At 44.6% G+C, this 12,486-nt stretch overlaps 1 protein-coding gene across 2 annotated transcripts in view; it reads left to right on the forward strand.

The window, feature by feature from the left end:
* prkcha (protein kinase C, eta, a) overlaps positions 1-12,486 on the forward strand; it is a 43,175-nt gene that overhangs the window by 6,772 nt on the left and 23,917 nt on the right. For both annotated transcript variants that reach the window (XM_083632735.1, XM_083632736.1), the window contains exons 2-5: positions 2,246-2,309; positions 10,695-10,848; positions 11,052-11,086; positions 11,173-11,255. In XM_083632735.1, the coding sequence (XP_083488861.1) occupies positions 2,246-2,309; positions 10,695-10,848; positions 11,052-11,086; positions 11,173-11,255 (336 nt within the window). The remainder of the gene's footprint in view (positions 1-2,245; positions 2,310-10,694; positions 10,849-11,051; positions 11,087-11,172; positions 11,256-12,486) is intronic.

The raw sequence follows: 12,486 nt of genomic DNA on the forward strand, positions 1-12,486 counted from the left end.
ACAGAAGAAACTTCACGTTCTTTCCTGTTTTCAACCCAATGTGAGTAATGTTACCAAGTAAAGTGAAGTAAGTGTTCAACTGTGAATTCAACCCGCCTGTTTCCATGAAGTCGCTCCATTACATACTGTGTAGGCTGCCTGCTGCTGTATGGAAGCCCATAGCTGACTCAATTCAAATGATAATTTAAACTTGAAAATGGTAATGTAATTCCTCAATAACATTATCATTTTCAACACAACTGGGGCAGCCTGAAAGTAGCCAATGAGTGACATCCTCCTAAGTGAAGGCCCGCCTTGACGAGCGGCCTGACAGATTGCCATTTCCATTTGAGTTTTGTCAGTGATAGCGCACGAAGTGAACATGCAACACGGGAAGCGCTGTTTTGCTGTTTTTCATTTGAATAGAGTACATGCAAAGCATGTTCAGTCTTTGATAATGTAACGTCGAATGTCAAACATGTAATGTCAAATACAAATGAATTTTCATTTGAATTGTGACTTAAATAATGCTTGCAGGGATGGAAAATTAGGCTGGATTTTTTGGATTGCATTTACATTTCCACATTTAAATTACAAGTTTGATATAGTCCATTGAAAAGCAATATGACTAAATTAAAATGAAATGTCAAATACTATTTAAATTATCATTTGACATTTTCTACAAAAATGCATTTTAATTTGAATTGTGACTTAAATAATGCTCGCAGAGATGGAAAATTAGGCTGCATTTTTCGGATTGCATTTTCATTACCAAATTTAAATTACCATTTTAATATAGTCCATTGTAGAGCAGGCTATGGACTTTGAAAATTAAATGTCAAACAGCTTGTCATTTTAATTCTTATATAGTCATAGAAAGCCCTTACAAGTATATGAAAATGAAAATGAAAATTGGATTATTCCATTTTAATTTTAATTTTTACTGAAATAACACACACATGTGTTGAAAATGATAATGTTATTGAGGAATTACATTACCATTTTCAAGTTTAAATCATCATTTGAATTGAGTCAGCTATGGGCTTCCTTAGCTGCTGTGTTTCTATCTCTACTTAACATAATGTTAGGTTCAAAACTGAGCACACACAAATCTAACGTTAGCTGCCAGTAATTCTACCTGTTTTCTGCCAGCAGCGAGCCAGTTAAATTCAACACACACACGTTGGTCAGGATCTGTAACGCTAACGGTATTTGTTTTGCGCCTTTCAATATTGCTGGCAGTGATAGCCTACTGCTTTAAGTCGCCTGGCTCTGTGCTGTAGTAGTAGCCTATCCAAGCCCTCTGGTCTCTCATGACATGTAGAGCTCAGCTGTCCTGTTGTACAGTCAACGGCGATGTCATCGTCCATCGCAATGTTTCACTGTGGAGCCATCGCAATGGCCCTACTGTCTATCACCTCTGCTGCAGACTCACACCCAATGTTTTCCACTTGCGTGTATGTTGAGCTTACAGTGACCAAAGTTTCCATTGGGTGGTTAATAGGGTTGGCAACTTCTTGAAATGGAAATAAGGAACGGGGTGGCGGTCCGGGGGGGGGGGGGGGGGGGGGGGGGGTTTGCAAATGGGTCAGCTTCAACCATTTACCCATTATTATTGACACAAGCAAACACACAAACTGCTTACTGGTTACTGGTTTCTGGTTACTGCAGAAAGCACGCTCCTCTGTCCCCGGCTGCCTCTGTCGAGACCCCCTTCTGTATGTAGGCCCTCGTAAAGGCTCAACTTGGACATTTGTAAGTCAGTCTTCTCTCAGCTGAGCATGGTGTCACTGCAACCAGCCCAACCCGCTCGGCCTGCTCTCTTGCCTCTCTGTCATGTTGTCGGAATTCTCTTCACAAATATGCACCGACATACAGTAGCTGCATCCAAAGCATACCGGCACTGAAGGACACACTCAGCCAGACACCACCGCACATCTTTTTCACCCTGTTATTAATATGAGCCAAACCATCTTTCAACTAACGACTCTGCTCATGAATTGATATTTGTGTTGTCTCCAGTGTCTCATGTTTGTGCTCCACTTTATTGTGATGTATGTTTAATATATGTTATCTTCAGGTACATAACTGAAATAGTTGTGATTTTTGAGAATAAATTACTATTGTGGTGGGTCTTAATATCATTGTTGTTTACCTCAGTGTTTTGGTATACACAAATATAATAATTTTGTGTTTGTGTGCGTGTGTGCGCGCGCATGTGTGTGTGTGTGTGTGTGTGTGTGTGTGTGTTTGTGTGCACGCACAGATGGACTTGGAGCCGGAGGGCAAGGTCTACGTCCTTATTACACTCATTGGATCCTTCACTGATGGTAAGACCGCCACACTGTCTGCATCTTAATGCAACCCTATTTTCTTCCTCGCGCATATTAATATCCCCATCCCACTTCCCTTCCTCCATAGCCTGGCTCCAGACCTTTGAAGTCCCGCCCACTCCACAGACTAGTTGTGGAGTTGAGAATTCAGTCTGAATATCAGGCTACTTCCTCCATTCATTTCTTTTTATTTCACACGCTCCCAGAAAAACAGAACCATCCCTTTCCACTGCCTCAGTCAGTCCTCCTGTTTTCTTCCCTAGTCTTTAATACAGCCACCATCTCCTCCTCCTTTTGAATCATATTGATATCTGCCAGCCACAGTGTAATAAAGGAGGCTGCTGTTTGCATTCCATGCGTGTGCGTTGAGTGAGAGAGAGCTGAGAGTGACACAGGCAGGTCGGTATGCGCTCGTCTGGTTCATGTGTTGTGATGGGAAGAATGCTTTCTTTCTGCAGATGTCAATGTCACGCTGCTGTTGGGAGGCTTCACAGACGTCCTGCAGATCTAAGGCGCTTTAGTCTGTCTGACCTTCACATGTCAACAGTCTGAGACGCTCAGCAGCTCCCTCTAGAGGCTTTAACGCTCTCACCACTGCCTGAAACTCAAGTCTCTAGCACAATGGTTCTCAAACGTTATCACGTCAAGGACCCATAAACTGACACAAATTAGACCACGGATCCCTTTGATAATTTGATAATATTTTGTCCCAGGGTTGCCCATCTCAGATTTTCTTTTGTGATGACCCTCCCAGTATCCTGGCCCTGTCTCCCAGGAGCCTGGTGTTGGGACCGTTAGGCTGATTGGGTGCACCTGGGCCCGGCCGGTGCATTCATTGGGCTTAAGAAGACTTTCAGACCATTCACTCTCTCTCCCTCCTCACTGATGCAACTTTTGTTCTGTTTGTTTGTTTAATGTAGTTTGTTTGATAGTTATTTCCCCTTAGTTTTAGTTAAATTATTGTTTTAACTTTTATTTACTTGAGTGTATATACACCCCTCATTTGTTACTTCGGGTTGTAACATATGAGCGGAGTCATACACCAAAGTAAAAGTTAAAACAATAACAACTAAGGGAAAATAACTAAACACAATCTACATTAAGCAAACTAACAGAACAAAAGGTGAGGAGGGAGAGAGGTCTGAAGGTCAGGCTAACAATCCAAACACCAGACTCCTGCAAGACAGGGCAAGGAGAGTGGGAGGGTCATCTCATCACGCTTTTAGATGTTTTATTACAGATTTTTTTTTTTTTTTTTTTTTTGGCATTTGACCTTCATTAGACAGGACAGTAGGCAGACAGGAAAGGTGGGGAGAGAGAGAGGGGATGACATGTGGCAAAGGACCTCGGTCAAACTCGCGTCGGCCGCCCGAAGGACCGAACCTCCGTGATACGCGTTACATTTTTCACAGCAGCTATTTTGTGTCTAAAAGGCAGGGTAAACACAGGTGCAACCAAAACATTAGTGAGGTCCCCCAGCACTGGAACACCTAAATGGATTGGAATTTGGAAACCCTCATCATTTTTGTTGTACCTGTGTTTACCCTGCCTTTTAGACACAAAATGGCTGCTGTGGAAAAGGTCAATGAAACCCATGACCAAAATAGTCATAGGTTCTGTCATTGTGTTACTTACGGTTGGAATTCTAGTGAAAATAAATGATGACCCTTTTTGCTTGGGACCTCCTGGAACCCCCTCACGGAGCCAGTAATGTCATACCTGTTGTTGACGTATCAATAAGACTGCAGGCCATCTCCGATCTTGAGAAGTCCGGTTAGCGCGGGCTTCAGTTTTCTCACATAATCCTTAAAGGTTTAAGTTCCCCTTTTATTTCCTGTCACACGTGAACACATGTCAAACTCTGCCTATACATATAAGGACCTGCTCTAGATGTACATATAAGGACCTGCTCTACATATAAGGACCTGCTCTACATATAAGGACCTGCTATACATATAAGGACCTGCTCTACATGTACATATAAGGACCTGCTCTACATATAAGGACCTGCTCTACATTTGGACTGTTAGAAAAAAGGCTCAGAGAACACCAGAGCTGTACCCACAATTTAATCCCCAGCTCTTGTGTGACTGATGCACTCACGTGTGGACATTGTTTTTACTAATTATTTTGAATGCTACTGTACTGTTTATATTTACTAACTTGTATACAGTTTTATTTTTTCTCACGTGTATTCTTGTTTATTGTAATGATTATGTTCTTGATCTGCCTGTGGACTGCAGATGTAAATTAGCCTCTTGGCTAACTCTGACACATTTACATTGAAGTGTGAACTAAAATCAAATGATGGGATTTCAAGCAATACGACCCAACTTCAACTCACTTCCTGTCATTTTGTCACATGGGTTTTGCCCATGGCTTTCCAGGGACACGACCACTTAGGAGGATTTCGACAGGTCTAAGTCTATTGGAGTCAATGGGAAAAGTCTCAGATTATGACAGATTCTTTCGCCCCGATATTCATTAAAGTAAATATTCGGCCCATTCTCCGAGGCCACATATCTTCTGAATATTCTCACACTAAAATGGCATTTTTCAGACAAAGAGATCAGGAGAAAATTGAACTTGTTCAAGACCTGTCTCTGTCTCAGCAACACTCGTGAGATTTGGCAACAGGAACTCATGTTAGCAGGGAGCAATTAGCTAAAGCTACAGTACATGTGGGGCTCTATCGTTGCATCGGCCTATAAACTGCGCTTAGTGCCAGGCGCAGCCCAGATTAGTGGGTGTGGACCAGCGCACTCGATATCTTGGTGTCGGCGCTACACGCGGCCTTAAGCATTATAACCACGCCTTTTAAGCGTAAAATTATGCACTATCTGCTCATTGGAGAAGTGCAGTAAACCAGTCCCCAGCTTGCCTTTTAAGCTCCAATTCCACGGAGCGATCCAGTCCGGCTTCAGAAAAGCCGAGGGCTCTGATCTCCCCCCCTCCCTTTTATCCCCTCTGTCTGTCTCCATATATAGGCTATTATTCCATATTATTCTCAAACCAATCTAACTGCAGTTTAAATACTGCAAGCATGTAAATACGCTACACTATAACAAGATCAAAGTGAAAAGAATGTTCTAAACGCATCAGCTAGTTTTTCTCTCCCCTGCTGCACAGGTAGGATGATGCACATAAATATAGCCTACTACATTATGTAAAGTCATTGCAGAAATGTGTTTTTATTGTAAAACTAAATGTGAAGTAGGGCCAATTTATTGGAGCAGACATCACAGTATAACACATGACAGTAGAACCGCGTTACGCTGTCACTTATCTAAATCACGTTAAATCTACGAGGGATATATATAGGCCCAGGATGACATATATGTTTCACATAGGGTTGTGTTTGGATTTCGCGATTTCATTTTGTCCAATATTGAAATGTTCTACAATAGCATGTTGTGGTAACATTACACATTATTTAGATCTATTTCGATGTACCTTTCTATCTATTTAGGCTAATTTCGATGCGATTTATTATCGAAATGTATTAGCCCAATGCATGCTGGGAGATTTCACATGTCTGGCTGTTGCAGGGAAGCCAGGCAGTGAATGTTTGTCCAGAATGATCTCGTTTTCTCTCGCCTTCACTGCACAGGTAGGATGATGCAATAGCCTCTGAATGTCACCGGCTCAAAACTATCATGTTAGAAAAAACTGTCATGTTGTTATACTATGTACGGTATAACAACTTATTTTTAGAGGGAGTGACACAGAGAGAAGGGACAGAGGAGAGGCAGAGGAGCGCTCCGCGCAACCAGCGCACTTAATAGGCCTGGTTTTCAAAAGCGCAAAGCGCTAAATTAACGCCAGGTGGGAAGATATCACCCCCCCCCCATTAAAAACATGCAGAAGATCAGATCGTCATCGTCAGCCGACCAGTGACGACAACATCCGAAGTCGGTCCCCGGGCGCTGTACGAGAAAGCGACCACTGCTCCTGGCCTGCCCCCCGGAGGAAAGGACAAAGCCAGGATGGGTTAAATGCAGAGGACAAATTTCGACGGCCACCGTCAGCATGTGTGTGTTGTGGCCCTCCGTGCATGTGTTGATTGTAATCGTGTGACAATAAAGACGGGCTTGTCCGTCTGAAATCGTGTTTTTGAAATCGTGTTTTATATCATTAGGCCGGTATTTAAGGCCGAAACGGCCATTCTCGCCCATTCTGGCACTGCGCCACGCCCATTTCGCCTAAAGCGCATTTCGGTGCCTAAAGCCATGTTGATATCTTCCCGAGGCAGGCGCAAGGCAGGTTTTTTTGCGTTTAAGGCCAGTTTTTGCGCCAAAGGCCTGTGGGAGAATAGGGCCCGTGAAGTTCGTTGATGTAGTAGCTAAATCTGTGGCTAGAATTTCTTTTTACTGAATATCTTAGTTCCAACTATATTGAGCTAACAAGGGGCAGCTTTGTGTTTATATGTGTGGTTTGTGTGGAGTTTGGGAACTCACAATCTCTATTTCAAGTTAGTTTGCTAGGTCAGCACTAACCCTGCGTCACCAGGCACAGTCCTCTCACAACACTTAAGGGGAGAGGTGACCAGGTGACCATTTAAGAGGCTTGCTGCTACCATTTGTTAGAATTGGCCTGCGGTGACCCATCTATAGTATCACTGGTGTATGATAAATATTGAACCAGCGATTGTTATGTTTGTACATGAAGCTATGTTGTGGTCTGGCCGGTACTGCTGTATTTATTCTGTGATCTGTGCTCTTCTGCGTTCTATTTGGTTTTTCCACACTGTTGATATAAAGGCTAATCTGATGTGGGAGAGAGCATAGGGTTAGTCTCAGACTTGGTAGGTCCAATTGACTGCTTTGGTCTTGATTTAAAGCACTGATGAAAGTGCTGAATATTGGTTATGATTTACTATCTGCAACATCTTATGGGCCACTGAATGAAAATGGTGTCGCTCCTTAAATATTGAGTGAGTTTAATATAAACAGTTTGACATGAAACAAGCCACAGCCAGCTGCATCACAGCCAAAGCAATTATTTGAATTGTTCAGAGGCTCTAAGGAAACACTCTATTCAAAATAGAGGATGCTATTAGTGGCTGCTCCTGTACAGTAGTCAAGCCTGCTGTTTGTATAATTTTACTGAGCTGAAATTTAAAGTGTTATGTGGCAACACTTGAAGTGTAATTTGAGTGATTGTTTATTGGCAAATAAACACTCAATTTGTACCGCAAAGATTTGTTTTAACTTCTTTCCCACTGCTCCAAACTGGCAGCAGACCTTACAGCAGAGGATACTGCCGTTTTCCCCAACCAGTCTGTCTTCCACGCCTCGCTTGTTTGATTTATTGGCTGTTTTATTAGCTGCCTGCGACTAGCGAATCTCCCCACCCTTTCCACTGTGTGTGTGTGTGTGTGTGTGTGTGTGTGTGTGTGTGTGTGTGTGTGTGTGTGTGTGTGTGTGTGTGTGTGTGTGTGTGTGTGTGTGTGTGTGTGTGTGTGGGTGTGTGTGTGGCGCGCGTGTGTGTGGTGTGTGTGTGGCGAGTGTGTGTGTGTGTAGCTATTGCGAATTTGTACTCATTTTTTGCTGAAGCAGCTTGGTTTGTTTGCGGTTGTCTTTTTTCTTCTATTGCTGGCTGTGTGGTGCCAATATTTTCTACTTAACATAGTCGTTTTCTGATCCAAAACATAGAACACACTGGAAAGAAGGGTTATGGTTAGGCCCCAAAGTAGACTCTTGTTAATCACCTACGGTTATACTACGGGGGACAGTAGTCACACTCGTGTGAATATTTTACAAATCAATGAAAAGATGTGACCGGGTGAAATTCAAAAAGGATATCCCCAATTTTTTGCTCCCCGAATTTTTATTTCACAAAAATGTTATGAACTTACAAGAGCATTTTTGCCTCAAGCCCCCTTAATAAATGACCAGGCCCACTGCAACTTCTGAAATGACCCCTACTGTGTTTACTCCACTTGGCCCCTGGACGGTCGACGGGAAAATGTGTCTTGTAGCTTCTTGCTCAGTCACACACTGAGAGCTTACAGTCTGTGTTTGTGTTAACGCTATGAGGTTTGGACTGGATTGTACGTCGTTTCTTCACCACAACTATCTCTGTGAGGGTGGGTGGATAGATATGGGGGGCTCTAGATTACAGACAGGTTTCCATTATGCTTGTGTGGTTTTCAACACCTCAAATAGCTTGTGTGTAACAGAACAGCAGATATGCCTGTCACTTGCATAGAATCAACCCACGCGGAAATGCACAGACAAACTGATGCACTGTGAACTGAACTTACACAATGTGATGCTCACACAACTGTTGTCCATCCATATTAGAAATCTCCCTGTTTCTCCACTGCATGCTGCCACAGTCTGTTTCTCCACTGCAAGCTACCACAGTCTGTTTATCCACTGCATGCTACCACAGTCTGTTTCTCCACTGCAAGCTACCACAGTCTGTTTCTCCACTGCAAGCTACCACAGTCTGTTTCTCCACTGCATGCTACCACAGTCTGTTTCTCCACTGCAAGCTACCACAGTCTGTTTCTCCACTGCAAGCTACCACAGTCTGTTTCTCCACTGCATGCTACCACAGTCTGTTTCTCCACTGCATGCTACCACAGTCTGTTTCTCCACTGCATGCTACCACAGTCTGTTTCTCCACTGCATGCTGCCACAGTCTGTTTCTCCACTGCATGCTGCCACAGTCTGTTTCTCCACTGCATGCTACCACAGTCTGTTTCTCCACTGCATGCTACCACAGTCTGTTTCTCCACTGCATGCTGCCACAGTCTGTTTCTCCACTGCATGCTGCCACAGTCTGTTTCTCCACTGCATGCTACCACAGTCTGTTTCTCCACTGCATGCTACCACAGTCTGTTTCTCCACTGCATGCTACCACAGTCTGTTTCTCCACTGCATGCTACCACAGTCTGTTTCTCCACTGCATGCTGCCACAGTCTGTTTCTCCACTGCATGCTACCACAGTCTGTTTCTCCACTGCATGCTACCACAGTCTGTTTCTCCACTGCATGCTACCACAGTCTGTTTCTCCACTGCATGCTGCCACAGTCTGTTTCTCCACTGCATGCTACCACAGTCTGTTTCTCCACTGCATGCTACCACAGTCTGTTTCTCCACTGCATGCTGCCACAGTCTGTTTCTCCACTGCATGCTGCCACAGTCTGTTTCTCCACTGCATGCTGCCACAGTCTGTTTCTCCACTGCATGCTACCACAGTCTGTTTCTCCACTGCATGCTGCCACAGTCTGTTTCTCCACTGCATGCTACCACAGTCTGTTTTTCCACTGCATGCTGCCACAGTCTGTTTCTCCACTGCATGCTGCCACAGTCTGTTTCTCCACTGCATGCTACCACAGTCTGTTTCTCCACTGCATGCTGCCACAGTCTGTTTCTCCACTGCATGCTACCACAGTCTGTTTCTCCACTGCATGCTACCACAGTCTGTTTCTCCACTGCATGCTGCCACAGTCTGTTTCTCCACTGCATGCTACCCCAGTCTGTTTCTCCACTGCATGCTACCACAGTCTGTTTCTCCACTGCATGCTGCCACAGTCTGTTTCTCCACTGCATGCTGCCACAGTCTGTTTCTCCACTGCATGCTGCCACAGTCTGTTTCTCCACTGCATGCTACCACAGTCTGTTTCTCCACTGCATGCTGCCACAGTCTGTTTCTCCACTGCATGCTACCACAGTCTGTTTTTCCACTGCATGCTGCCACAGTCTGTTTCTCCACTGCATGCTGCCACAGTCTGTTTCTCCACTGCATGCTACCACAGTCTGTTTCTCCACTGCATGCTGCCACAGTCTCTCTGTCCACGTTGTCCAATGGCAAAGATGAACAGGCAGGACCAACACTCTACATTTAATAAAAGTTGATCCTTTGTTGTGGCATATAAAAACAGATATGTTGTTTATATCGTTATATATGCCACAGACAACACAGGATACTTTTTTAATTAGGGAGTGTTGTGCCTGTTCATTTGCCTGGGTCCAGACCTTAGAATCCACCCACTCCTCTGAGTTGAGTTTTGGCTGCTTCTGGTCTGGCATCGTGACATGCAACAGCCATTTCCTCGGTTGAAAGAACGATTAGCCAATCAGCGCTGAGGGGCCTAACGATTGCAGCGCGGTGCCGCCCAAGCTTGGGAACAGCTCTGGGCCGTGAAGCAAATTGAACTTGGTGGCCAAGCTCGGTATTGCAAGTCAGATGACGCCATGCGGCCCAGAACAGTTTTTCCCATCCACTTACATGGGGAAAGAGGCAGCAGTAAATCGCTATCGAGACTGTTTTAAATCGATTAAAAGTACCACTTACTTTGAAATCTGAACAGCGCTCTGCTTTGAATTCATTTATTCAATCAGAACTTTTCCTCCCTCTTGTTGTTGTCAGACGAGGCCACAGTGAAAGAGAAGCAGTTCAAGCAGTTCACGAGGAAGCGACAGCGGGCGATGAAACGGAAGATCCACCAGGTCAACGGACACAAGTTCATGTCCACCTTCCTGCGCCAGCCCACCTTCTGCTGTCACTGCAGGGAGTTCATCTGGTGAGAAAGACGCCCGAGCCCCAATCGTGTGTGTGTGTGTGCGTGCGTGCGTGGGTGCGTGCGTGCGTGCGTGCGTGTGTGTGTGTGTGTGTGTGTGTGTAGGTGTGTGTGTGCGTGTGCGTGTGTGCGCGTGCGTGCGTGTGTGTGAGAGAGATGTAAACACTACACAGAGAGCATCTTGACAGTGTGTTTCTCTGCTATAGGGGCGTGTTTGGAAAGCAGGGCTACCAGTGCCAAGGTGAGCAGCCTATATTTGATCTGTTTAAAAATGCACACATAAGTTAAGGATGTGATGCTGAGTGATGTTCTTGTTGTCACCCGCAGTGTGTACCTGTGTGGTTCACAAACGATGCCACCAGCACATTGTCACTGTGTGTCCACGCATGAAGAAGCCCACAAGGGAACCGGTAAGAGCAGTTTAAGTGACAAGTAAAGACTTTTATCAACAGCTCTGTTTGAATTCTGTTCAATAGAGCACACACACGCACACGCACACGCACACACGCACGCACACACACACACACACACACACACACACACACACACACACACACACACACACACACACACACACACACACGCACGCACGCATGCACTTCTGATAAACACCTGCAGTGATCAGGAGCATGTACAGGTTCCTGTTTTGTGTTGAGGCAGTCACTGAACCAGAACACTGGGTAAAATACCAAGAATGCTTGTTCCAGCATGTAAATACTCCATTGTTATATATACATATGTGCTAGTTGCAGCATGGTAACACCTTGGTGTATACATCTATACTTGTTTTAGCGTTTAGCAGTATTTTTGCACGGTGTTGTACTGATTCGGCTGATTGTTACAAGTTCACCCACCATGGGGGAATTCAGAGAACGGCAAATGCAGCACTAAGCAGAAACCAATGACCTCTGTGAGAAAAATAGGAACTAAATATTTTCAGTTTACATTCATGTCATTTTCTGATCTTTGAGACAGTGTACATGTGTGTGCCTGCCCTGCACAACATGATCTTTGAGACAGTGTACATGTGTGCCTGCCCTGCACAACATGATCTTTGAGACAGTGTACATGTGTGCCTGCCCTGCACAACATGCCAGCCTGCAAGCGCTTTAGTTTACAGCAGTGCTTCTCAACGAGGGGTCTGAGGCCCACCAGGGCTCCTTGAGGGAGTTCCAGGGCGTCGCCAGCAGCAAATTGATCAGCGTTATTTAATTGACAGGGTGTTAGGGTTAACACAACACAGAAGTTAACACCATTAGAGAATGTACAAGAACGACTATTTTGATCATAGTTTCACTGCTATCTCTACCTGCAACACAGATAGTCATGGAATTCTGGACAAAATCATATCGGACAATACAATTATTCTCAGATTTGGGTCCGAGAGTCCTTTGAACAAATGCAATATCCCTAGAACACATTTTTACAGGTATCTACAACTACGGAACTACGGAAATCTATTTTTGATACTTTCTCCAAAATTCTAGAAGAGCCAATATACAACTCCCCTTATGTAGCATTATTTGGTGTTGCACCACCGGATGTCCAACTAAACAACTGCAAGTGCAACATGCTGGCGTTTTGCACTCTGTTAGCCAGACAACTAATATTGTCCCCCTCACTTACTCTCAAGGGTGTGTG

The sequence above is a fragment of the Poromitra crassiceps genome, assembly GCF_964638095.1.
Source record: "Poromitra crassiceps genome assembly, chromosome: 3".
NCBI lineage: Eukaryota > Metazoa > Chordata > Actinopteri > Beryciformes > Melamphaidae > Poromitra > Poromitra crassiceps.